This window comes from Girardinichthys multiradiatus, chromosome 13, assembly GCF_021462225.1.
Source record: "Girardinichthys multiradiatus isolate DD_20200921_A chromosome 13, DD_fGirMul_XY1, whole genome shotgun sequence".
Classification (NCBI taxonomy): Eukaryota; Metazoa; Chordata; class Actinopteri; order Cyprinodontiformes; family Goodeidae; genus Girardinichthys; species Girardinichthys multiradiatus.
The window spans coordinates 2,863,377-2,889,323 of record NC_061806.1 but is presented as its reverse complement, the minus strand read 5'-3'; the positions used below and the strand labels follow the sequence as shown (position 1 = coordinate 2,889,323).

Below are 25,947 nucleotides of genomic sequence, written 5' to 3'. Positions count from 1 at the left end.
ATTGGTTTAATTCGTATTATTATTATTAATACCGTTGTTATTATCTATTGATTTTCTGTTTGTTTACTAGCTCGGCACATTCTAACTGCTTAGTCTAATAAAACTAAAGAGCCTGGCGACGCACGGGCAAAAAACATCGAGTTTACTGAATGCGCATGCGCCATTAGCAAACTGTCAGTATAGCTGCACAATGGAAACACCGGCTCTTTATTCTGTGTTTACTGACGGATAGTTTGCGGATTCATTCAGGTTGGTTCATTTATTCAAAATGTAGATATAATGAACAAAAAGTTTATTTGCAGCTAGATTTTTAACACTTTATATATATGACGATTAGACGTTGAGGCTAAGCGGCTAGCTAAAAGATGAGAAGTGTTCTTGAAAAGGAACTTTTCCCCTGTTTTTCCCGGTGTAACATGCCAACCATGTGCCAGCTGTGATCAACAGTCTTCTCTCAACCCAGGCTCGAAATGGGAAAAGGTTGTAAAGTGGTGGTTTGTGGCCAGGCAGCGGTTGGGAAAACAGCCATCCTGGAGCAGCTGCTGTACGGAAACCACGCTGTAGGTAAGCAGAGCTCTGACGCTGACACGATCATTCCAGTGACTGAACATTTATTTTCTTGGGAGAGAACCTCGATGGCTTCTGTAGCATTCACCTGCCAAAGTAGCTGACCTGATGTTAACTGTATACTGTATGTGTTTGAACTTTGGTTCTTTAATGGTTAAACGCCTCGAATGGAGTAGAAATATCCCTTATTGATATTCAGATGTACCAGCAGCACTATGTTACAGATTGGTCATTGTTGCTAAGTGACTGGAAGTCTCTTTCTGTTGATGTCCAGGCTCAGAGTCCAGTGAGACTCAGGAGGACGTGTACGTAGCCTCAGTGGAAACTGACCGAGGTGTGAAGGAGCAACTGAGGCTTTATGACACCAAAGGGCTTCAAGATATTCAAGACCTCCCAAAGCACTACTACTCTGTAGCAGATGGCTTTGTACTGGTTTACAGCGTCGACAGCCTGGAGTCCTTCAAGAAAGTAGACTTCCTGAAGAAGGAAATTGACAAGTCCAGAGACAAGAAAGAGGTGATGATTGTTCACATTATGGCGCACTTACACTTCACCTTTGCAACAGTAGTTGTATCCTTTGTACTTTCTCACATTTGGTCACATTGCAACTGCAAACTTCAATGGATTTTCTTGGGAAAACATTAGAGAACAAACAGCATCATGGAGACCAAGGGACACAGCAGACAGGTCAGGGAGAAGGTTTTGGAGAAGTTTACAGAGCTCTGATCAATCCATCATCTGCACACGGAGAGAGGATGGACCAACCAACACATGGTCGTCCACCTAAACTGACATGCTGGCCAAGGATAGCATTAATCAGATAAGCAGGCAGGAGCCCCATGGTAACTCTGAGGGAGCTGCAGAGATTCACAGCTCATTAGTTGTGTACTTCCGCAAGAAGAAAGCCATTGTTAAAAGAAAGCCATAAGAAGTTCCATTTGTAGGTCACCACAACCCCTGTAGGACTCACAGCTCTGCACAGATTGGACCAAAACTGAACTACATGGAAAACGATATCTGTGGCAGAAAGCTAAGACTGCACATCACCTTTAAAATGCCATTCCCATGGAAAAACATGGTAGTGACAGTATCATGCTGTGGGGATGCTTTTCGTAAGCACAGGCATGGAAGCTGGTCACAGTTGATGAGAAGATGGATGGAGTTAAATCCAGGACAATCCTGGAAGAAAACTAACAGATGTTCTCCACCCAGTCTGACCAAGTTTAAAGTGTGTTGCAAAGAACAATGGGCAAAACCTTTAGTCTGTAGCTGTTCAAAGCTGGTAGATATAAACCAAACTGTAGCCAAGGGTGGCCCAATAACTGCCTTTGGCTGACTTGGTGATGGAAAAGAAATATTTTTCTTACTTTTAAATACATTTGGAAAGCCTGTATGTATTATTTTTCTTCTTTTTAGATTCTTTCTGAAATCTGGACAGAATTGGTATCTGACTTAAATGAACTCACAGCTGAGCCTGATGTTGGTGATCTGCCTGCAAACAACTAAGCAGCATTCATTTGAACTTATTAGGTATCTATCAACGTGACCCCGGATGGTTTGTGTTTAGACAACTAAACATGTCCTTGACCACCTCTGGATGTGGTCTGAGCTTATGCCTCCTCTGTCCTGAAGCCCGTCCATCCAAGACTAATAGGATCACCCAGGGTTTTTGTTAAGTCCAGGTGTGAAAAGGCCCATATATTCAGACACTGCAACTAGAAGTTGTAACTGCATTCATCCAAATCGAGGTAGCTCACCATGTCGATGTGTTAACGTTCAGGTGTAGCGCTGTGCTGCCAGACATGACGATGCTGGCAGCGTGTTGCAAAGACATTTGCACCAAAGCCTTTGGTTAAATTGATGAGTTTCCTCCAATCTAGACTGTGAATAATGCTCTGTGTTGTGTTGCCAGGTGACCATCATTGTCCTAGGGAATAAAAGCGACCTGACCGAGCTCCGTCAGGTGGAGCAGGAGGCCGCGCAGCAGTGGGCGCGGTGCGAGAAGGTGAAGCTGTGGGAGGTGAGCGTCACCGAACGGAATTCCCTCGTCGAACCCTTCATCCAGCTGACCAGCCGACTCACACAGCCACAGAGCAAGTCTGCCTTCCCTCTGCCTGGACGCAAAAGCAAAGGCAACACATCTAATGACATCTGACGGACCCCCGCCCAACTCCTTCCTGCGTCTAACACAACCTGAACGGCACTTAAGCAGTTCAAACCTACTCATGCCCCCTCTACAGTGTTAACTATCGCTGTAGTGACGTGGTTGGTTAGATGGAGCAGTCTCCAGCAGCTTCCTGGTGTCCCCTTATTAGAAGGAGGTTGCCGCAATAAAATCACAGTGCAATATGTAAAGTGATATTAGTGTGTAGATTTCTGATTGTCAACTTTGATGCAAATGAATTTCCTCTGGCTCTTTATGGTGTGTGAGGCTTCGTTTACATCCCAGAGATCTGAAATGTAGAGAAAATGAAACTACTGGCACACTTTTTTTTTTTTCTCAGTTTACTTAATATGATACATATACAATTTAACGAGTCAATCCCATGCTTTGTTTACACTCCCACAATCTTTATATACAGTTCAAACCTTCAGTATCCAAATCCCCTGCTGTTTCCAGGTCCTCCGTTAGAATCAATCGGATCAAGAAATAAAAGATGCCCAGAGGTGCTGATATCCAGCAGAGCTGGCAACCCTGGAGAGAAAGACTGGACTGAAACGCCATGTAAAAGTGTGTTTTAGATGTGTGTGTTAGGTGATGACGGTTGCTTACTGACCCTAAGGTCAATGATTATAAAGGTCTGAATACTGCTGTGCCAGTAGCATGGTATAAAAAACATTTAGTAGAAGACTTTCATGGTGTTAGAACATGATTTGAAAGCAAACATATGCAATATGATCTGGTTGTTTTTAGCATTTAATACAATGATAGTAATAATAGACAAACTTTAAATGTAGAATAAACAACAGTGCTTATTAGGCAGGCTCGTATTGTGTTTATAGAGTTAAATAGATACTTCATATTAGCTGGTTAATTAGTCAGGTTATCTGCTGAGGTAGCCAGCTTTCAGCCAGCTACCGAACCAACTGTAGTTTTCAAACAGTGTTACCTTCATAAGATGGCGCTATTTGCAGGTAAATTAGCCTTTTTGTCTTGTAAGTAAGGAAAGTATTAGCCACCTGCTTTCAGCCAACTGGCCAGCAGTGTGCAGCAACATGTGGGGTAGGGGCCATTCAGCTCTACTCTGCTTCAGACAGATAGAGAAAGGTCAGGTCAATCTGGGACCTTCTCTGGCATCTCGGATGGACCCTCAAGCACAGGGATGGTATGAGGGACAAGTTAGTGCTCTTCCACCTTGCTAACCCTGGGATACTGGGAACCAGCCACGCCCAGTCCCAACAATGACCCTGTTATTCTGAGACATGCTGCATGGTAAGGCCAGGAGTTTAATAGACTCAGTGCTGGACATCAAGGTGGAGAAAGAAGCTTCTGACCTTTTTTTTTTACATTCAGTAGATGAGATGTTTTAGGACTGCAGCATTCCTCCTGGTCCTCTGGTAGGACTCGCCTCTCCTCAGTCCCACCAACAATAATACTCCTGGTTCTCCCTTTCCTCCAGATACTTGACTGCAGAGTGTGTCTGTGTTTTACAGCCTGCTACTTAAATCTGTCTGTTAGTCTTCAGCAGTAGAAATAATTAGTGTTAAGATCAAATATTTATTTTCTAACTAATTTATTTTTGTCACTTTAATGAGCCAAATGTGTCAACATTTAATGTGCTGCTGAACTGAGATAGTGGACCAATGATGCTGTCTGTACTGAACCACAATAAAGAGATGAGCCGACCCAACCTGACCCGGTCTTCTTTAATTCTTTAAGAAGAAGAAACAGAACAGTTTTCATCAGTACAGAACACAAATCACAACCAATTTCTAAACATGTCTACATGAGTGGAACAGCTTCATCTTCTGGAGAAGGAGCAAACACCAACTGGAACTGGTAAAACATCTCTGACTGGAACTCGTGCCGGCTCCAACGCTTTAGTAGAAATGCCCGTCTTGGAACACAGGCAGTCTGACAGCAGATAACTTAAAATACAACAAACAACAAAATGCCTGGAGATAAGACTTTAGCTGCAAGGTAAAAATCCTCCCACTACACCCACCCTTTACCTGCTCCACCTTTGCTACAAATCAAGCCCCCCCCCCGGTCGTCGGCTCCTCTGCCGATTATGTGGCGTAGCGTTTGGTCCACTGTTTGGCTATCCTGTCATGTTCGGGTCTGTTTGTTGTGTACTGTGTGGCGATGCTTCCAACCAGAGGGTCCGCTGTCAAACAACACAAGCAGAACATCAGTGATCAGTGTGTGTTCTTCTGTTACCGGGTTTCTTCTACAACCCCTGGCAAAAAGTCTGGAATCACCAGTCTCTGAGGAAGTTCCTTCAGTTGTTTCATTTTATAGAAAGAAAACAGATCACAGACATGACAAAAAACTAAAGGCATTTCAAATGGCAACTATCTGGCTTTAAGAAATACTAAAAGAAATCATGAAAAAGTATTGTGGTAGCCAGTAAGTTACATTTTTAGAACAAGCACAGGGAATAAATTATGGAATCACTCAATTTTGAGGAAATAAATATGGAATCACCCTGCATTGTCATTACAAACAATAAGACCTGCATCAGATTAAATCTGCTCGTTAGTGTCCAGGTAAAAAAGAGTGATCACACCTTGGAGAGCTGCTGCAACAAGAGGACTGACATGAACCATGGCTCCAACACCAGAGATGTCACTTGAAAAAAAGGAGATGATTATCAAACTCCTTAATGAGGGTAAATCATCACGCAGTGTTACACAAGATGTTGGTTGTTCAGTCAGCTGTGTCTAAAAAAAAAGTACAAACAACATGGGAAGGTGGTTAAAGGCAAGCATACTGGTAGACCAAGGAAGACATCAAAGCGTCAAGACAGAAAACTTAAAGCAATATGCCTTGAAAACAGAAAATGTAGAACAAAACAAATGATGAACAAATGGGAGGAAACTGGAGTCAACGTCTGTGACCGAACTGTAAGAAACCGCCTAAAGGAAATGGGATTTATATACAGAAAAGCTAAAAGGAAGCCATCACTAACACCTAAACAGAAAAAACAGGGTTACAATGGGCTAAGGAAAGGCAATCGTGGATGACTGGATGAAAGTCATATTCAGTGATGAATCTCGAATCTGCATTGGGCAAGGTGATGATGCTGGAACTTTTGTTTGGTGCCGTTCCAAAGAGATTTATGCAGACGACTGTCTGAAGAAAACGTGTATATTTCCACAGTCATTGATGATATGAGGCTGCATGTCAGGTAAAAGCACTGGGGAGATGGCTGTCATTACATCTTCAATAAATGCACAGGTTTACATTGACATTTTTACACTTATCCCATCTATCGAAAGGATGTTTGGGGATGATGACATCATTTTTCAAGATGATAATGCATCTTGCCATAGAACAAAAACTATGAAAACATTCCTTGAAGAAAGACACATAAGGTCAATGTCATGGGCTGCAAACAGTCCGGATCTCAATCCCATTAAAATCTGTGGTGGAAGTTAAAGAAAATGGTCCATGACGAGGCTCCAACCTGCAAAGCTGATCTGGCAACAGCAATCAGAGAAATCTGGAGTCAGATTGGTGAAGAGTGCTGTTTGTCACTCATTAAGTCAATGCCTCAGAGACTGCAAGCAGTTATAAAGGCCAGAGGTGGTGCAACAAAGTACTAGTGATGTGTTGGAGTCTTATTTTGTGTGTTTTTCATGATTCCATATTTATTTCCTCAAAATTGAGTGATTCCATAATTTATTCCCTGTGCTTGTTCTAAAAATGTAACTTACTGGCTACCACAATACTTTTTCATGATTTCTTTTAGTATTTCTTAAAGCCAGATAGTTGCCATTTGAAATGCCTTTAGTTATTTGTCATGTCTGTGATCTGTTTTCTTTCTATAAAATGAAACAACTGAAGGAACTTCCTCAGAGACTGGTGATTCCAGACTTTTTGCCAGGGGTTGTAGTTGCAGTACAGTGCCAAGATTCTGAGCTACCCTTTAGCATTTGTTGTTCCTGGAAAACAGGGGCAGGGACACATGAAAGTTCAACTGTTAAAGATGAAGAAAAGCCTTGTTTGGTTCGACCTCCTGCTCTTCAATAAAACACAAACTCTTCTTCTGGAAGCTCTCCGGGTTTTTCTTTACACGCACCGTTTTTGATTTCTGACGTTTCTTCTCATTTTCCATGTAAAAATCCCAGATTTTCCAGACTGCGTAGGGGCACTGTTACACCATAAAGTGCTACACTTACACACGTGGACAAAATTGTTGGTACCCCTCGGTTAATGAAAGAAAAACCCTCAATGGTCACAGAAATAACTTGAATCTGACAAAGGTAATAATGAATAAAAATTCTATGAAAATGAACAAATGAAAGTCAGACATTGCTTTTCAAACATGCTTCAACAGAATTATTTAAAAAAATAAACTCCTGAAACAGGCCTGGACAAAAATGATGGCACCCCTGAAAATAATGTGACCAAAGGGACATGTTGAATCAAGGTGTGTCCATTAATTAGCATCACAGGTGTTAATCAGTCAGTGGGCCTATATATATGGCTACAGGTAGTCACTGTGCTGTTTGATGACATGGTGTGTACCACACTCAACATGGACCAGAGGAAGCAAAGGAAAGAGTTGTCTCAGGAGATCAGAAAGAAAATTATAGACAAGCATGTTAAAGGTAAAGGTTATTTAATTTAATTTAATGGGAGATGACCAAGGAGAACACCATTGTTGAAACTACATGTTGACAAGCCACAAAGCTTCTGGGAGAATGTCCTATGGACAGATGAGACAAAAATTAAACTTTTTGGCAAGGTACATCAGCTCTATGTTTGCAGATTGAAAAATGAAGCATATGAAGAAAAGAACGATGTCCCTACTGTGAAACATGGAGGAGGCTCTGTTATGTTCTGGGGCTGCTTTGCTGCATCTGGTACAGGGTGTCTTGAATCTATGCAGGGTATAATGAAATCTCAAGACTATCAAGGGATTCTAGAGAGAAATGTGCTGCCCAGTGTCAGAAAGCTTGGTCTCAGTCGCAGGTCATGGGTCTTGCAACAGGATAATGACCCAAAACACACAGCTAAAAACACCCAAGAATGGCTAAGAGAAAAACATTGGACTATTCTGATGTCGCCTTCTATGAGCCCTGAACTAAATCCTATTGAGCATCTTTGGAAGGAGCTGAAACATGCTGTCTGGAAAAGGCACCCTTCAAACCTGAGACAACTGGAGCAGTTTGCTCATGAGTAGTGGGCCAAAATACCTGCTGAGAGGTGCAGAAGTCTCATTGACAGTTATAGGAATCGTTTGATTGCAGCGATTGCCTCAAAAGGTTGTGCAAAAAATATTAAGTTAATTTTTGTCCAGGCCTGTTTCATGAGTTTATTTTTTAAAATAATTCTGTTGAAGCATGTTTGAAAAGCAATGTCTGACTTTCATTTGTTCATTTTCATAGAATTTTTATTCATTATTATCTTTGTCAGATTCAAGTTATTTCTGTGACCATTGTGGGTTTTTCTTTCATTAACCGAGAGGTACCAACAATTTGGTCCAAGTGTGTAGAGCCTTTAAAAGCTGACTGGACTGTCTCAAACATTTTGTAAGGATAAAACAAAATGATCCAGGATGTAGAAATTCAGATCGGATCTTATAGATAATGGGGTAAGGAGAGGCTTGATGAACCTTCATCCAGCCTGGTCCAGGTCATTACACTCTCGCTTCAACATGAGCCCAGACTGCTCCCAGATCTTTAAATAAATCTGCAGGCCTGGGAAATATAAGGAAATCCTGCAGCTGGGATATATTGGTTGAGTTTTGTTTTTCTGCTAATTAATTATTTAAAAATCACACAATGTGATTTTTGTTTAGGATTCCATCACTCAGTTGAAGAGTACCTATGATAAAAATTAAAGACTTCTACATTCTTTAGAAGTGGGAAAACCTGCAAAATCAGCAGTGTATTAAATACTTGTTCTCCCCACTGGTCTCTCACACCTGAGCTATGGACCTCTGCAGCTCCTCTAGAGTTACCATGGACCTGCTGATAATTTTGTCTTGGTAGGTCTGCAGGGGGTCCATCCTCTCTCCATGTTCAGATGATGGATTGATCAGAGCTCAGTGAGACGTTCAAAGCTTGGGTTATTGTTGTAGAACCTAACTCTGCTTTGAACCTCTCCACAACTGTCTTCCTGACCTGTCTGCTGGGTTCCTTGGTCTTCATGATGCTGTTGGCTCTCTAATGTTCTCAGACCTCTGAGGCCTTAACAGAACAACTGCAGTTAATCTCAGGTTAAACTACACACAAATGAACTCTGTTTACTAATTAGGTGACTTCTGAAACTGGTATTTATGGGTATCAGAGTAAAGGGGGTTGAATACAGTTTCTGATTTTTATTTGTTTAAATCTTGAAAACCATGTATCCTTCTGTGTTGGTCAATCACATAAAAACCCAAATGAAATATATTGAACTTTGAGATTGTAACGTGATATAGAAACGGGTCTGAGAAGCGTGTGTCGTGTTTCAGGCCAAACTGTCACAGGATGCAACTTTCAGCCAGAAATCCCCTGATTGGTTACTACTCAATTTCAACATAGAACATGTTTGGTGCGGCTGCTCTCACCAGGGTTGCAGTCAGTGAGCAGGGAGCAGATGGACAGCAGGACCTTGGAGATGGTGAGAGCGGGACTCCAGTTGTCCTTCAGGATGTCCAGGCAGATCACGCCCTGACTGTTGATGTTGCAGTGATAGATCCTCGTACGGAACGTCACCTGGTGGCACATAGAGAACATGCTACAACTGTAAAACCTATTCTTGGTCTGTTGCTTGCCAGACTAACACTTTGATTATGTTTCTCTAGCAGAATCAAACATCTCAGGAGTCTGTACTAACTCAGATCTGATTGTACCATGACTGAGTGCTCATAGGTAACTGCCACATTTATGAGGCCTGCAGTACAATCAGCTACTTTCAAAGCGGTTTTTCCAAGCGCAAAGTGTGCCCTCTGGTGGAAAACAAGAATATTACACATCTAAAACAAACGTTTATGATTTCTATGAAATACTTCTCAGAACAAACTGTATTGTCTAGAAATCCTGTTGACTTGGGTTTACCTTGGGTGGTTTAAAGGGGTAGTCTGGTGTGAAGGCAATATCCAGGAAGAACACCCCCCCCTCGTACACGGAGCCTGGGGGGCCCAGGATGGTGGACCTCCACTCATAGATGTTGTCTCCTTTAGGTCCGGCACTGTCAACACACACAGCACACATATTTAGACCTTTGGTGTCCTTATGATGGGACCAGTATCTTCTCAATTATATTTTTACAGTTTGTCAAAGCTGGGAATTTTAGGGAAGATGTTTTTATGGCCCTGGTTTCTAGAACTTATCTTCAGCAGTGATGTGGAGGTGCCAGAGGAAAATGTTTCAGCAAACACAGACACAAACACAATCTTATCATGGATTTCAATTTATTTTCCTTTGTGAAAGACGATGAAATTAAAGCGTTTTAAGGTGACACTTTAATAAGAAACCACATAACTATAGTATGGCGTTCCTTCAGAGAACTAGAGCCATGTAGAGGCTTTGGTGGAAGGATCCATGTTTTTCTCCTACAGGTTTGACTTTGACCTCTTATCACTTGGCCTCTGCTACTTGCTAACTTGATACATTTCAGGTTTGGTGCCTCATTAAGGTTGTTTATGCAAGAGGGATATTAAATTACTAGAGATGTAATGGTACACAGAAATTATGGTATGTATGACAAAAATTCTTGAATTTCTCGTGAGTGAACAAGTAAAAGGGTTTTTATCTAGAAATAATCTCATATAAACTTTTCAATGGGGTTTTAGAAAAATGCAATGTACCATGTCAGCTGTTCCTTTTGTAGACTTGTCAAAGCGTCTGATCCTGTAGATCATAAAATGTTCAAAGACTCCAGCAATGCTGTCGCTTGGTTTGCAGACTACATTATGTTGCTAAAAATATTTTACATGCACATTAACTTTGATGACTTCCTATTCTTAATCGATAAAGGTCCAGTTTGTTGATGGACAGATAGATTATACAACAATAGAACCACCTAAGAATTGTCAATGTTGATGTTAAGAAATCAACCCAGTGTCCCAGCTGTACCTGAACGGAGCATGCCTAGCTGTTGGGAAGATCCCCTCTCATCAACAGGGATTCCTCTGATTTGCATCTAATAGATGTACCACTTTAGGCTGATTGGATGCTCCAGATAGCCATTTGGACCTCAGCTGATTTTAATCCAGAACCAGTGATGTATACATTCAGTTTGACGTTGTTTCAGGTGAGGAATTCAGTTTTGTGCAGGGCGAGTTTTGAATCTTATTGCTCTTGAAAAATGCACCTTTACTTTACTTTGACGGTACAGGGACATGCTGCTGATCACCGGATCAGCGCCAGAGAGAGAAATCCAGATTCAAAGAGGAAATCTGGGCTCACCTTACATTGTCTGAGCCTAGTGGGAGTAAACCAGAGAAAAAATGCAAGTCATCTTAACCCTCTGATGCAGAAGTGATGCACTAGAAAACTCATCCGCTGATCAAAGTAGGAAATTAGTGACCAACATTGATAGAATCTGTGATCAACCCAAACCAATCCTGATCAGGACAAGCTTTGCCTCAGCCACCAGTCAGATGTTTAATGCATCTGCTGGGGTTTTATAGCTCTGATGTAAAAGAGCTGCAGCAGTTAGGTGTGTGTGTCTCTATAATCCACTCTAATGTGCTGCAGTCACAAACCTTTACAACATCTATCATACGTCACATGTGCAGCTCACACCAATTAAGAGCAATGGCCCATGTAAGTCATTATGGCGACAGAGTGGGAAATGATGAGGAGGACTTCATTAGGCTGCAGAGATGAAGCTGAGGATTGAGCAGTGACTCCCAACAGGACACAATAATGGTTGCAAATGTTCAACGGGGCTCTGGGAAACACAAACACAAAATACTCCAGCAACTAAACCCAGAATAAAGGATTATTCAGTCCAGCCATTACGTGTGAGGAACTGTTTCCCTGAGTGTTGGCGGCAGTAGAGCTAGGACACTTCAAGGCTCCCACAGAGTCGGGCCAACTTGACCCTGCAGACGTCTGTGCTGCTCACGGTACGCCCACTCTGTGGGAGCCTTTATCTCTCTACAGTCAACAATACAGATCCTCCTCCTTCATCCTTCCTCCTCCTCCTCCTAATCCTCCTCCCCCCAGATCAGCCACTACCTAACAATCAGCATCTGGACAAGCTGCTGGAGCGACCCCCCTCTAACCGTCACTTATGGACTGCCACCAACAACTTTTACCATTTCATTCTCTGAAAACATTCTGGATTTTTATTTCTTGCTTGTTTTTTATTTGTTTCGTTTAGATTTTAATAACCAGATGTGGCATTTACTGCATGGCACAAAATATCTATGTACACAAAAAGTAGATGTATAGTATGCCATCTCCAAATAAATGAAGTGAGCTCCTTATTTATGCGTTTAAAGAACAATATTCAGCAGGTTGTGACTGTCAATATGGGACTGAGCAGGAAATAAACTACAGGCCTCATTTCAGTCCAAGAGTCTGTATCCATTAAACTATTTTCTGATGAAGTTATAAAGGACCCTGGAACATTTTCATGCATATATCTGGTCTATCTATAATAATTTTATATATTTTGAGTGTCTCTGATCCAGATTTGGTTCATTTAGAAATCATCATAATCAACACAGTTTTAAGTGATTAAAACTAGCAGTAGTAAACTGGTTAGCTGCGCAGAGCCTGCAAATCAACGCAATGTGTCCAACTTCATAGAGAACTAATATTATCTGATCATTAGTAGACTAGCTCAGACTGAGCCTCTTATGTACCCCTCACACACACCCACACACACACAGGGAAATCTCTTCACACAGAGCTGCTTAACCTTCATTTACATAACAGACAGTATTTGTAAAAAGTATTTGCCCCCATCTATACAACTCAGAAAAAGTGAGGGATATTCAGCTATCTGGTGACATTTCAGGGTGAACCTAAGCTGCACTTTAACCCTTACTGGTGAACTTAATGTGACCTTCTCTAAAACCTTTGAAGTCCAACTGTTCAATGTTTCAGTATTTTTTGCACAACTTGCTGTTTTCTAACAAGGAGCTTAACGACAATATTTACAACAGGTGTTTAAACCATAAATCAATCAATATATTTCCTGCATTTAAATAGTCCTCCTCATCATGCTGTTCACATTCTGACTTTATGATATCAAGACGACACCTAACATCTGATCAACAGTACCCTGCCATTATGAGGCTTTAAACAGGACGTTCTCAGATGGAAGTGGCTACTGAGCTTAGAAGGTCACAGAGGTCATCAGCAGGTTGCAACAGAAATACAGAGAGACTGGAAGAGTCGGACGAGCCTTTGGTGGTGGTGTTACAGTGTGGACAGGTCTATCTAGTCAGTACAGAACTGTCCTACACTTTGTGAATGGTGCAGTTATTAACCCATACTACCTGAATAACATCACTGATCCAGTCAGTGTTCCCCTGCATGAACAACACAGGCCTAATTTCATCTTCATGGACGACAATGCTCCAGGTCATTGAGATCACATCAATAGGGAACGGATGCTGGAGTATGAGCTAAATTGAATGTAGTGGTCTTCACTTTCTCCAGACATGAATCCCATGGAAAACCTCTGGGATCAGCTAAGTCACCGTCTAGAGACCCGTACCTCTGTACCCAGAACCTCAATGACCCAAAGGCCGTCCTTCAAGAAGAGTGGGATGCAATGCAGACAATAAGTCGACTTATGAACAGCATGAGACGTCGTTGTCAAGCTGGAATTGATGCTCAAAGGCCCACTGACAGTTTTTATTGTGGTTTACCCACCACTGTTGACGACTTTGTTACAATAAATTATTTGAGATGAGGAAACCACTATTACATGCTTCTGCTAACATGCCCTAGATTCATGATACATTCACAGCAGTAGCATATAGAGTCCGTATGTGCAATCAGTATGTTGCACTATCATTGGCTGCTGTCATTCAGTTCAATATCAGAGGGAGATGCTTCCATGACCTTTGTGCACACGTGCTGCAGGGGGTGCCAGAACCTGCAGCACATCATAATATAAATGTTAACACTGGTCACAGATGAAACTAAGGCGGTTTGTCTCCAAATGAAGAAATGGGATGTAGACAGAAGACTGAGTGCTTCCAGAAGATGTAACCTAGGAAATGTCAGGTTTCTTTCTCAAGGTAATGAGTCAGTATTGGGTTTTGTTTCTCTTTCAGCATCAACCATGCTAAAAACCTCTGAGAACCACTGTTAACACACACAGACACAGGAGCTCATTGTTTACAGCTCTGTGTAGGTTTTGCATAACTTCATTCATTCATACTGCTCCTTCTGTTCTACTGCCAACTCCATCACATATTTAAAGTTGACTTGTCTTGCAGTAATAAAGCCATCCAGACAGAGCTGAGCAAGTTGAAAGCATCTAAAAGGGATCCATGAGTCTCACATCAGCACAGATCAGAGCGAGTCATCAACACTCTGGCTTCACTGTAGTGATGAGGAGAAACAAAGTAATAACAGCCTGCTATAATAACTGCACCCCCAACATCCTGTAGACTGTCTCTGCACTTTGAGGCCAGCACAGGAGGAATATGACATGATGGAACAATATTCCTCTCCTGAAGGAAAGGCTGGTTGCAGTCAGCGTGTTTAAAAACCAGAAGAGGAAATCAGCTAATTAATATTAATAATGTATGAAATCTGCTAAACCTAAACCAACTCTGTGCTACAGATCTCTGTCCATACACCCACCACTACTGCTAGTTACTACAGTATGTCTGCAAAGAGGAATGGTTTTAGGAAGCTTCCTTCTGAGTATCAGAAGGTTCAGGTTTCAAATCAGACAGAAAACAACATCTAGAAAGAGCATTTGTGCTCTGCCCCTTCACCCTGATACTCCTAAATAAAATAAAATAGCTGTGTATAAATTACTGTCAGTATAAACGTAGATGTTCTGTTTCTGGCCTCAGAGGTTTGTTAGAGAGCAGACAGGTGTGAAGAGAGAAAGTTCTGGAGAAGTTTAATGCAGGGTTAGGTTCTAGAACAATTTCCGAAGCTTTGAACATCTCACAGATCTCTGCTCATCCATCATCTAAACATGGAGAGAGGATGGACCAACTGAAGACCTGCCAAGACTTGGATGTCCAACTAAACTGACAGGCTGGCCAAGGAGAGCTTTAATCAGAGAAGCAGCCAAGAGGACCATGGTAACACTGGAGGAGCAGCAGAGATCCACAGCTCAGGTGGGAGAGTCTGTTGACAGGACACTGACACATGGTGGCGGCAGCATCATACTGCAGGATGCTTTTCTTCTGTAGGGGCAAAGAAGCTGGTCAGAGTGGATGTGAAGGTGGATGGAGCTAAATCCAAGAAGAAAGCCTGCTAGAGGCTGCAGAAGACCTGAGACTGGGGTGGAGGTTCACCTTCCAGCAGGATAGACTTTAGAATGGTTTTCAGATTCACATTTGTAAAAAAAAATTGATGATCATTAACCTTTTTTGTCCACTTCATAATTATACATTACTTTGTGGTGGTGCATCACAAAGAATCCCCATGGAATACATTAATGTTTGTGGTTGTACTATGACAAAATATGAAAGTTTAAAGGTGTAGGAATAGTGTTGCTTCTGCTCCTTGTGACACTGAAAAATATGAGCCAATGAAAAACAAGACCTTCCTACGTCACGAGAGCTCTGTCTCTGTGATGATCAGATGAAATCAGTGGAAAATGTGGTGATTTTACAAAGATCTTCCTTCAGTTTGAAAATATATAGAAGTTTACGGGTAAAATATTTGTGAGGAACCTGAAACACTCCTGAAGTAAAAACCTGGTCCTGGAAGAGCTGCAGAAACAGAAATGGAAGACCCCTGCATGCTGTGGTGGGATCTACTCATCAACTGGTGTAAAACGCTCCGATCATCTGGTCACATTAGAAAGAATAAGGACAGAAACCAGTTTAAATGCAGCACTGAGATCACCAAGCTGCTGCTCTGTCTTACTTCCAGGATCAGTTGAATCTTTTCAGCCGATGCTGTAGCTTCAAACCCTGTCAACCTTTAACTCTAACCCTACAAGAAGAGCCAGCATGGACATCTGGTGAGAAACAATGCTGACAAATTCAGAAGACATCAGTCACACTGAAGCACTTCTCAGTTTTCCTCCTACACTGCCTTACAAAACTACTCATACCCTTTGAACTCTCATATTTAATGGCGTTACAACAACAAACTTCCATGGAGTTTATGTGAACCAACATGAAGTACAAAAGAACTGTGAAGTGGGAGGAAAAATCTGAAAAGTGTGGCATGTATTTCTACCCAGGCCCCTCAGTCAATATTTTAAAGAACCACCTTTTTGTTGCACTGGAGTTTTAGTAAAAAAAATGTAAATTAAAAAGAAATATTATTATACTACACTATACTCCTGGTATCTGCTTCTTAGTCAATGATTTACAACGACATCAATGCCCTCACATACAACTAGCTGGCAGGAGGGCCCAGAACATAAAACATTTCCTACCTGATTGAAATCAGCTTGCTTGGTTGTTTAAGACTTGATATATAAACAATACATGGTAGGAAATGAATTGGAACCAGATTTGAAACCAGATTTAAGATTTTAAACTTTTTAACAGAACTTTTTTCAACTAAAATGATTCAGGACATTTTAAAAACATAATGTTGACAGATTGTTTTAAGAGAAAAGCTGCTCTAGCAGAATCAGACAGCTGCAAAGAATTTCATATCCAGAACTGGACTTCATGTCTGACCCAGACTCTCAGCTCTCAGTAGAAGTTAGTGACCAGAGGTCCACTTCCTATTACAAAAAAGGACCAAAATATGATCAATTATCAATACTCCATTTTAAAAACCATAGTTCTGCATGGTGTACTTTAGGGTCATCAGCACCAGAACCTGATATCAGAGGAGGTTATAAGGTCTGGCAGAGGATGGTTAGAATGATTGTAGAAAAGGAGGGCTAATACTAAGATCTGAGTTGTTGGCTGCATTCAACTCTTTGATGGATGTGGACCTTTCAACAGATTCTGAAGGATTTTCGTCCAGTCAGACGGACGTTTTACTTGATGAATACTACAGCTGGGACTGAGGAAGAGTTCCTGCTGCGAGAAGTTAAGCCTCATATGTTTGAGGCCGACTGTGACCTATGTGTCATGGTAAGATGAGTGCAGAGGCTGAAACAAGGGGTGACTGGATCATGCTCCTCTTCAGAACCTGAACCGGTATGATTGTATTTATTTTTCTGCAGTGTTCACCACTCATAAACACTGTATTCTGCTAGCTACCAGCACAGCTGGAGGAAAGGAAAATGATTCGTGGTTCTCAACGGCTTTGACAAAGGATCCCGTGCACTGCTCACACGCTGCAGTCACATTTTTAAAAGAAAAACACTTTTCCTTCTATTTCACAAGTATGCACCACTTGTTCGTGCATCATTCCAAACTCCAACCACTTTATGGTTTGTAGCAAGATAAAATGCTAAACAACCAGAATTCCCATTGAAATGTACTCATGTATTTCTGTCTTCAACAAACATGCCATCATATGATAAAAACAACATGACCTTTTTTAGAATCTGTAACATGTGGGCTTCATGTCTGGCCCAATGTACCAACCCATGTAGCAGGTTCCACTGCAGCGGGTCTCCCCAGAAGCACATTATACCACAATGACACACAGAGAGAAAACACTCGCAGCCCTACTGCAGCACCAGAGAAGTGTCAACCTCTGAAGGGAACTTTCACCTTTTAAAACGTGTGTGTGTGTGTGTGTGTGTGTGTGTGTGCGCAGCAGCTCGGCTGCTTGTTGAGGTAAAAGCAGTGCACAGGCAAGCCACTTCCTCTGCAGGAAGGAGGCTTTTCAGAAACCTCAGGGCTCTTGAAACACAATCTGCTAACGCGCTGCCCCACTGATCAGCTGCTAATCTAAAACTTCACATTCAGCTCCAACAACAGTCACTGATGGAGTAAGCATAAAACTGGTTGGATTCAAAACAGGTTCTGTTTGCTTTTCTGGTGCTTTATATTTCCAGATAGTGTTGACAGGTTTTATCTGCTGCGAAGAAGCCCAGTCCTGAAACACCAGGAATCGTTCCTCCATGCTGTTTCAGCAGACAGAAAGCCTTGAACATGGTGGATAAAGGTGGCGCAGGTGGACAGGTAGTGTGTGATTTCTGCAGCTCAGTGGACACACGCAGGAAATCGAAGCCCACTGATAAATATCTGTTACTGTCCAAATTGCTTGTTGAGAAAACTGAAGCGAGTTTAAGTGCAGCTCCAGCCACTGCTTAGAGAACAGAGTCTCTGTTAAATGAAGCAGGAATCTCTAGTCTCCACAGTGATGACACTTTACAAATCCATACCTTATTATTTAACAGTCTAACTGGGTCCAAACTCAGATCATGTCAATCCATTCAAACAGTCTAATCCAGACCCAAGAGGTGGTCTCTTTCTGTGCAGCCAGAAACACAATCTGGACCCGCAGATGTTTCTCATGCTCTTCTTTAGCAATCTGAGTATGCTACTATTAATAACTGATCAGTTATGTCTCATGATGTACACTTGACCTTACTTTCCAGTCCATCTTGTTATCTTCTGTTGATGCACCTGAATTTTCCCAGTGAGGGAAAATAAAGGACGTCTTTAGTCCATTTACCTAAACAGTGAAGCTGCTACTTCTACCTGTTGGTGTTGCTGAATGAACACAGAGTGGCAGCAGCAGAACATTAGTTTAGTCACAATCAAGACAATAATGTGACCAATTTCAGGCTGAACTTAGTTTACCAAAAAAGCTTCAGAAAGATGAGGATGTCTGTGAAGGATTGGTTTGAAATGAGCTCAGGAACAGGCGTTTGGAGCTCCAGGAGGCCATGCCAGTAGAAGGAGGACAGCCAGTTCAAAAGGAGTTGATGGCAACAGTGGAACATGTGTCCCACTGTTGCAGCGTGAAACAAAGAAACTCTGTCACACTCAGCCTATATCCCCTCTGTGAGATCTTTCCAGACATAACTAAAGATCTGGATCTAAGTTGTTCCCAGTCTCACTGAATCAGTGATCCAAACCCTGGTAAATAACTGAAAATCTATGAATATTTCAGCTTTTTAGTTCCCATAAACAGATCAGATCTTTCTGAGTATTGTAGAGAAACCACACACAAGCCTGCAGTTTAATGTAAAAGTATTCATACCTCTTGAACCATTTCCCATTTTGTCACATTACAAACACACACCTCAGTGTATATTGTGGGGTTTATGTCCCAAGCCAAAATAAAGCAGTGAATAACTGACGTCGATGGATAATGATTCAAGGTTTTAAACATCTTTAACAAACAGAAACCTGAAAAGTGTGGAGGACATTTGAATTCAGCTCTCCCCTGAGTCAACACTTTGTAAGCCACCTTTCTCTGCAGGTCCAGCTGTGTGTCTTTTGGTTCATGTCTCTACCAGCTTGAAGGTCAGCCTCCACTCCAGTCTCAAGTCTTCTGCAGTCTCTATCAGGTTTTCTTTCAAGATGTTCCTGGATTTCTCTCCAACCATCTTCCATGAACTCTGATCAGATTTCCTCCTTGCTGAAAAAAGTATCCCTATAGCATGATGCAGCCACCCCCATGTTTCATAGTGGGGGTGGTGCGTTCAGGTTGATGTGCAGTGTTAGTTTTTTACCACATAGAGTTTTGCATGTAGGCCAAAAAGTGCAGTTTAGGTCTCCTCTGATCAGATCACCTTCTTCCACATGTTTGCTAACATGGCTCAAGGCAAACTGCAAACAGACTTCTTCTGGCTCTTAGAATATCATCTTACATACAGGTGGACAACATTTATTAATTCAGTGACTTCTGGTGAAACTTAAGTCCTAGTTTTGAGTTTAATTTCACTGATTGACAGTCTAACAGTCTGATCCCATTAACATGCACCTTTAGTCATCTGAAAAGCTCATGACCAAACATCTTCTTTGGTAGAACATGAAAAACAAGAAAGTATATTCATCAGAAACATTCCCACTGCCGGTTCTTCTGAGTGTAATCGAGGTCACCAGGAAGGTTGTGAGGGTGGAGCTGAAGGTCAGGATATGACTCACGCATGTTCCATGGAGGACGGCTCCTGGTAACACCTAAAACCACTATGCATCTTCTAAAAGTTCTCTGTGGCTCTCAGATATCCAGCTGGTAGTATTTAGGCCATCAGCTCACGTTCCAGGTCTAGACATGACCTCAAGTTCACACACTAGTTATTCAGACCCAACAGTAATCGACAGACAGGACACGAAGTCTCGCGGGCTTTCAGAACCCCTGATCTGGTAGGAGCTGAGCCATGTGTCGATCCGGTTGATCATTGGTTTTATTGTCAGGGACGGTCAGATACATACACAGCAGTTCTGTTCTTCTCTCTCCTCTCTCCCTCTGGGCTACAGCTGAACGTTCATTTGTTTACAAGCAGGTGACGTGGTAAGATGGTGCCAGCGTGTGTGGCTCGATCCACTGATTGACTCTTTTTTATTTTATTTCATCTGCTGCAAGAGGTTTCTGATCACCAAGATCTATTACATATTGGACTTTCATGTAAGTTTATTTGAAGTGGAAACCCGATGACAAACCTCGGGGGGGGGGGGTGGTCTTCAGGTCTTTGCTGCTGAGTTTTAGAAAAGTACTGCAAGCCTTAGCGTATGTTGTACAAAAACTACATACTGTTATGCTTCCAAGCCACAAGGGGAGCTAACTGGGTTCACAGGTATGAGCTGTTGTCACACGCTGGTTCCACCTCAACTCAGATCAGATCAAATCAAATCAACGTCTCAGAACAATACAGTGTCTCTCTGGGATCATTCAGCAGATTGGTGTAAAAAAATACAGAAAAACACAGTTAGATACAAAACAAGATGGAACATAAAATGCAAAGTGCAAAAATAAAAAGTGTGTAATCTTAACAGCAGTTAAGGATTTGAACAGTTTGAGACTGTCTCCTTCCAGTTGAAGACTGGTGGGACCGACGCTGTACAGACTTAATCATGAGTGGAATAAATATATACCATATAAATGATTTGTGACATTTATTCCAATTACATTTCATTACATTAGGTAAGAAAACAATTATTTCATAAATAATTTAATTAAATCAGAAAAATATGAAGTACGCCATTGTAGCGTACACACATTACACTGAGCACCCTCTAGTGGTGTAATATAGATAAGGATGCTGCGCTGGCTGTGAATAAAAAGTCCAAGACTACAGCTAAACCCGTTCGTTGCCGCTACTTTAGTGAAAGCTAACCGGTTTCCGAAGTTAGCGAAGATGCTAATCGGAAAAAATAAACCCATTAGTGAATTACCGAAACGGTGTCCACCACCGCAGTTGTTCAGCAGTCTGGTGGTTGTACTTTTAATGTGGCAGTTCAGTCTGTCTGATGGCAGCAGTTCATGCAGAGGGTGTGAGAGGAGTCTCTGACAATGTTCTAAGTCCTCCTCCTGCAGCAGCTCTGAAATAAATCCTGGACAGAAGGCAGGGACACCCTAATGACCCTTCCTACTCGCACTATGAAACTTCTTTCACAACTCAGCTCTGTGACTTTCTCCCTCAGCTGGTTGGAGGTGTGAAACCGATGCGTTGCGTTCCACCCCTGTGGGTATCAGCGCTTCTAGAAAACACACTGAAGCATGCAGAACACATCTAGATCCATGCTGTTCTTCTGGAAGCAGTTAGAGTTAATTAAAGGATGCTGTTCCTCTAGTGGTTTTATGTTGTATACTTCAAACATTTATTGCATGTGCACCTTCAGTTCAACTCCATTCAGATTATCTATATAAAACACCAATTCACAACAAGTCTCATCCCCAAGTACTCAACAAGACAAACAGGTCCAATTCAGATCCAATCACATACATCTCAATTCAGACAATTCAAACCAAACCACAACTTACAAAACTGTCAAAATGGGTTGATGATCTAATGCCAACAGGTCGAAGGGAAGCAGATGTTTTATTGTCTCACACCATTAACAGTTTCCATGTTTTTGTTAAAAAGAGAGTGATGTAGAGAGCAGCTTTTTCTACACCTTTAGATTCTTGTGTTTACACGGCTTGCAAACACCAAACAATCAGAAAATCTTTGTTTTTAAAGCTGAAAAGAAAAGCCACAAGGCAGCTGAGACACACACTCTGTCCCTTACCTGCAGTTCGGAGGAGGATCCAGTGTAATGTCAGCCAGTTCCTTCTGAATTCTGCAAAGAACAGGAAAATTCAACAAGTTTAGATCAAATTGTCACTGTGAAGTATGCCTAATGGAGGCAGAGTACAATTTATAGTCATCTGAAGTAGGAGGAAAACTGTTGCAAAGAGACCAGGCAGAATCAGAGGACAGGGTTCACCTTTTAGCGCTGGTAGACAGAAGTTTGGAGGTCTTGCTCATGCTGGCTTTGCTCTCTCGCTTCTTTGGGGGGTTTACTTCCTGCTGCTGATGATGGTTATGATGAGTGGAAGATGAAGAGGAGGAAGAGCTTGTGCTGGCACGGGAATCTTCATCCGACATACCGGGCCTTGGGAACCAACAGGAACACACAGTAAAGCTTTCATGTTTCCATGTAAAAAAAACAGTTAGTTTGGCAAGAATTCAAAGAAAATCCAGACTTCTCCCATTAAAAGGCACCTTTATACTGTGTTCTGTTGACCTCGGAACTTTGATCTCGGATTAACCTCATATCCAACCTAACCTTGTTCCAGCTGCAAGCAGGAAATCCAATGAGGTGTGTCAGTGTTCTCAATGACCCAGCTAACTACCATTACCAATACGAGAGCCGCTACCATTCCGGACATGTGCAGTTTTGGACTTTTAACACCCGACTCTCTTGGTACCAGAATCAGCCGTTTGCTTTGGGACTTTCCATCCACACCACACATCTTTTCATTTATGCCTTCAGAGCATTTCATACCCACTTCACACTGGTTTAAACAGTCTCAGTGATTAAAGATAACGTTCTCTAATCTAGCAGAAATAAAGATCATCCATTCATCCATCCTGCTTGTAGAGATCATCTATAAATGTTCTCTACAGGCAGGAGGCTGCTGAGGGCTACTTTTGTTTGACCAGAGAAGACATGCTCCACGTCTTTTCCTAGTCCATACAAATCTTTGATTTTCTTTTTAATTTGACCAGTCCATTCTGATTGTTCTTTATTCTAAGTACTATGACACAGAAGACAAAAAAATCCAAGATCTTCTTAGACAGAACAGTTTTAGAAGAAGCTTTGAATCTATATAAATCTGAAAAGTCCAATTTAAGCATCAGAGGCACCTGTCCCTAATCTTTATCAGATTTTTACTAAACTCAAAAAGTCAAAGTGTGTGCTGTTAGTTGATGTTTTTACAGACTGAAACAATTAGAGTTCTTAGTTTTGATGCATTTAATAAATGGAATAAAGCATCAGACTTGTCAGTGTTTAACCCTTTCTCTCTCCTAGACATGGCTACTGACTGAGCTTCTACTGTAACAAACTCTATGTTCTCTCTTTCAGACTCTAACCTTGAAAACTGGCTCAGAGTTTATCTGTTCTTTCTTTCTAGATGAAACGACTAAAGGAGCTACATCCATTAACATTTACTTTTCCTTCCCATAGAAAGTACTCCTGGATCAGTGCTTCTTTGTTCTCTTTGTGTCTCTGCTCTGTTCTCTCAAACCTCCAGTCGGTCGTGGCAGATGGCCGCTCACACTGAGCCTGGTTCTGGTTCTGCTGGAGGTTTCTTCCTGTTAAAAGGGAGTTTTTCCTCTCCACTGTCGCTACATGCATGCTCAGTATGAGGGATTGCTGCAAAGTCAACACCAGTGACTGTCCACTGTCTCTACATGCTCATCCAGGAGGAGTGAATGCTGCAAGTCACTGACTGGATGCAATCTGCTGGGTTTCCTTAGATAGAAAAACTTTTTATCCAATTTGAATAAATAACTGAATCTGACTGAACTGTTCAATGGTTACGATTAATTGGAATGTATGAACTTGACTGTTGTGAAGAACCTTGAGACGACATGTGTTGTGAATTGGCGCTATATAAATAAAACTGAAACTGAAATGGAACTGAATTAATCATTGATTAGACCCAATTAAGGAAGAATTGGCAGATTATGATCTCTAGCCAGCTGATTGTAGCTTATCTAATTAGGGCTCAGAATTTCTCAGAATTTAACAGACTCAACCGGACCAAACAGATCAGAACCACAATCAGTGGAAAAGGGCGGAATATGAAAGCTTCATAAAATATATAAATCTATGAAAATATAGATGAGGCTCGAGGTGTGTATCTCCATACTTAATCAAAAAAACTGAACTATAAACAGACAAACTGCTACAAAACAGTTAAATGCATGTGCTGCATGTTTAAAGTAACTAGTTTGCAGCTAAATTTCACTTTTTTTCTTTCTTTTTTGATAATAACACATTTACAAACATATCCAGGAACATATCCAGGATCATATCTAGGAACATATCCAGGGACATTTCTGGACAACTTGGTGCCCCGGTTGTGGCCGCACCTTCAACCAGACAAAGCTAAACTTGTTGCTTTAGCTGGTGTGTTAAACATGTAGCCAAAGTGAAACAGGTTCCTGGTGCTCCTGTTATCAGTGGATTGTTTGCCATTGCCTTCCAACAGATTTAGAATCAAGATAATATAGAGCTTCTACACTGGAGGTGACCACTGCAGACCATACATATTTGCTCAAGGAGGACAATCCTTACTCCACATTGTGTTTGGGATATAACATACCATATGGGATTTATGGACTGTAATAATTCATCACTCGATGACCTTCCAGTCTTTCCATCATTGAACACATTCCCATCTTAGCAGAGAATTCCCACTTAAAAATGGTGAGTTCTCACAGATTTAAACGCATAGAAAAGGGTACATCAATGTCAAATTCTATTTTTACCTTCATTTAATAAGCTGCTTTGCATATTCAGAAGCTTTTCTTCCTCCTTTCAGTCTTTCCAAATATAAAGTTGCAGCTATATTCACACTAAGTGGTAAAAACATTTGAATCCTTGCTTTCACTAAGTAGCACACACAATTCCTGCAAGGCATCGTGGGTTATTGGAATAAGGTGGATAGCAACATGTTGTCGAACTGAGGCTGGGTGTGAGAGTACATAGTTCATCACTGTGGCCAGGTGGAGTTTTAGGAATGAGGCAGCCATGTTGGATTTTAAGGTCTGGGTTGGTGAGAAACCTCAGACTTGAGCTGAGTTTTGCTGACTGGGCGCTTTGGGTTTCCAGCGTCAGTTCTGGTATTCCCAGACAGTACTGCGCAGATCCACTGTAAACATGAAGGTTTTTGGCGCAGTCAGTCCTCCTTAGGTTCCTACAGAAGCAAACCGGGTTTACATTAACGCTGCGGGAGGTCGGCTGGGAATCTGACTGGGCCGATTACTCCAGCAGGCCAGAACTGGACCTTAACAACGTTAAGTGGACCCACCAGTTCCAGTCCTGAACGGAAGGTACTGAAGAACATTTTCTCCTTCCACATGACCCCAGATAACGCCCGCAGTCCGGCTGTTATTTTTAGCCGTGTCGGGTTGCGACAAAGGAAAACATTAGGTGGAGCAGTTCGGTCTTGGGGCCTGGTGGTTCTGGCCGACACCACGGAGGGACTCACGGCCGCACATCAGCCCTCCGCTGCCTGCTGAGTGGAAGGGATCGAGGCGGAGGAAAGGCAGAAAGCTCGACGGGGCGACGTCGCTTTCGGCCGGGAGCCGTGTCACTCACACCTGTGACGGGTCGGGACCTCATTCCGGTCCAATTAAACAGCTTTAACCATCCCCGACCCTCATTACGACACACAAACCAAACTCATCGTAAGGAAATAAATGCGTTTGAACGGCTACAGCCGTCGACATGCAGCTGATCTGAGTGCAGAGAGCCACAGGATGGACCAGCTCCGAACCCGTCCGCTGCCGCGAACACAGACATGTTTTCGGCCAGACCATGATCAAACGGCCCAGCATATTACAACAGCAGCATTATAAATATATGGCTTTAGATACCTTTCTTTGTGTGTCTCCGCCGCCTGGATGCACTGCTGTCAAAGTACTTCAATGAGAAGAAGGGAAACTTCCGGTCAAGTTCTGGCAAATAAAAGCACAAAAGCGACATGAATTCAGATCATTTATCGATCTTATTGAGAACCTCAGTGAGATGT

General features: G+C 42.0%; 2 protein-coding genes and 1 long non-coding RNA gene across 6 annotated transcripts; 1 reads left to right on the top strand and 2 right to left on the bottom strand.

The window, feature by feature from the left end:
• Positions 1 to 97: 97 nt before the first annotated feature.
• nkiras1 (NFKB inhibitor interacting Ras-like 1) lies at positions 98 to 4,423 on the top strand. 2 transcript variants are annotated; one of them, XM_047383210.1, is made up of 4 exons: positions 98 to 249; positions 464 to 564; positions 842 to 1,083; positions 2,480 to 4,423. In XM_047383210.1, the coding sequence occupies exons 2-4, from the start codon at positions 471 to 473 to the stop codon at positions 2,720 to 2,722; spliced, it is 579 nt and encodes a 192-aa protein (XP_047239166.1). In that variant the 5' UTR covers positions 98 to 249; positions 464 to 470; the 3' UTR covers positions 2,723 to 4,423. The 2 variants fall into 2 exon arrangements, with proteins under 2 accessions (XP_047239166.1, XP_047239167.1); XM_047383211.1 differs by having other exon boundaries at positions 152 to 249; positions 435 to 564.
• ube2e1 (ubiquitin-conjugating enzyme E2E 1) lies at positions 4,416 to 25,947 on the bottom strand. Of its 3 annotated transcripts, XR_007040920.1 has the most exons (7): positions 25,793 to 25,947; positions 22,128 to 22,295; positions 21,930 to 21,980; positions 9,781 to 9,913; positions 9,291 to 9,438; positions 4,741 to 4,895; positions 4,416 to 4,656 (listed from the first exon to the last, which is right to left on the bottom strand). XR_007040920.1 is itself a non-coding variant. In XM_047383207.1 (6 exons), the coding sequence occupies exons 2-6, from the start codon at positions 22,286 to 22,288 to the stop codon at positions 4,798 to 4,800; spliced, it is 591 nt and encodes a 196-aa protein (XP_047239163.1). In that variant the 5' UTR covers positions 22,289 to 22,295; positions 25,793 to 25,947; the 3' UTR covers positions 4,416 to 4,797. The 3 variants fall into 3 exon arrangements, 2 of the variants coding, with proteins under 2 accessions (XP_047239163.1, XP_047239164.1); XM_047383207.1 differs by having other exon boundaries at positions 4,416 to 4,895; XM_047383208.1 differs by having other exon boundaries at positions 4,416 to 4,895; positions 22,128 to 22,304; positions 25,793 to 25,936.
• LOC124878979 lies at positions 5,434 to 6,502 on the bottom strand. The gene is made up of 2 exons (XR_007040921.1): positions 5,975 to 6,502; positions 5,434 to 5,608 (listed from the first exon to the last, which is right to left on the bottom strand). It is a non-coding gene; the product is annotated as an uncharacterized LOC124878979 (long non-coding RNA).

What these genes read in the sequence shown, in the direction of transcription:
- nkiras1 (XM_047383210.1), top strand. Translation starts at nt 471, where the DNA reads ATGGGAAAAGGTTGTAAAGTGGTGGTTTGTGGCCAGGCAGCGGTTGGG. An exon ending in GTACGGAAACCACGCTGTAG is followed by an intron (nt 565 to 841) that starts GTAAGCAGAGCT and finishes GTTGATGTCCAG; the next exon opens with GCTCAGAGTCCAGTGAGACT. An exon ending in AGTCCAGAGACAAGAAAGAG is followed by an intron (nt 1,084 to 2,479) that starts GTGATGATTGTT and finishes TTGTGTTGCCAG; the next exon opens with GTGACCATCATTGTCCTAGG.
- ube2e1 (XM_047383207.1), bottom strand. Translation starts at nt 22,288, where the DNA reads ATGTCGGATGAAGATTCCCGTGCCAGCACAAGCTCTTCCTCCTCTTCA. An exon ending in CTGTCTACCAGCGCTAAAAG is followed by an intron (nt 21,981 to 22,127) that starts GTGAACCCTGTC and finishes TGTTCTTTGCAG; the next exon opens with AATTCAGAAGGAACTGGCTG. An exon ending in GATCCTCCTCCGAACTGCAG is followed by an intron (nt 9,914 to 21,929) that starts GTAAGGGACAGA and finishes GTGTGTTGACAG; the next exon opens with TGCCGGACCTAAAGGAGACA.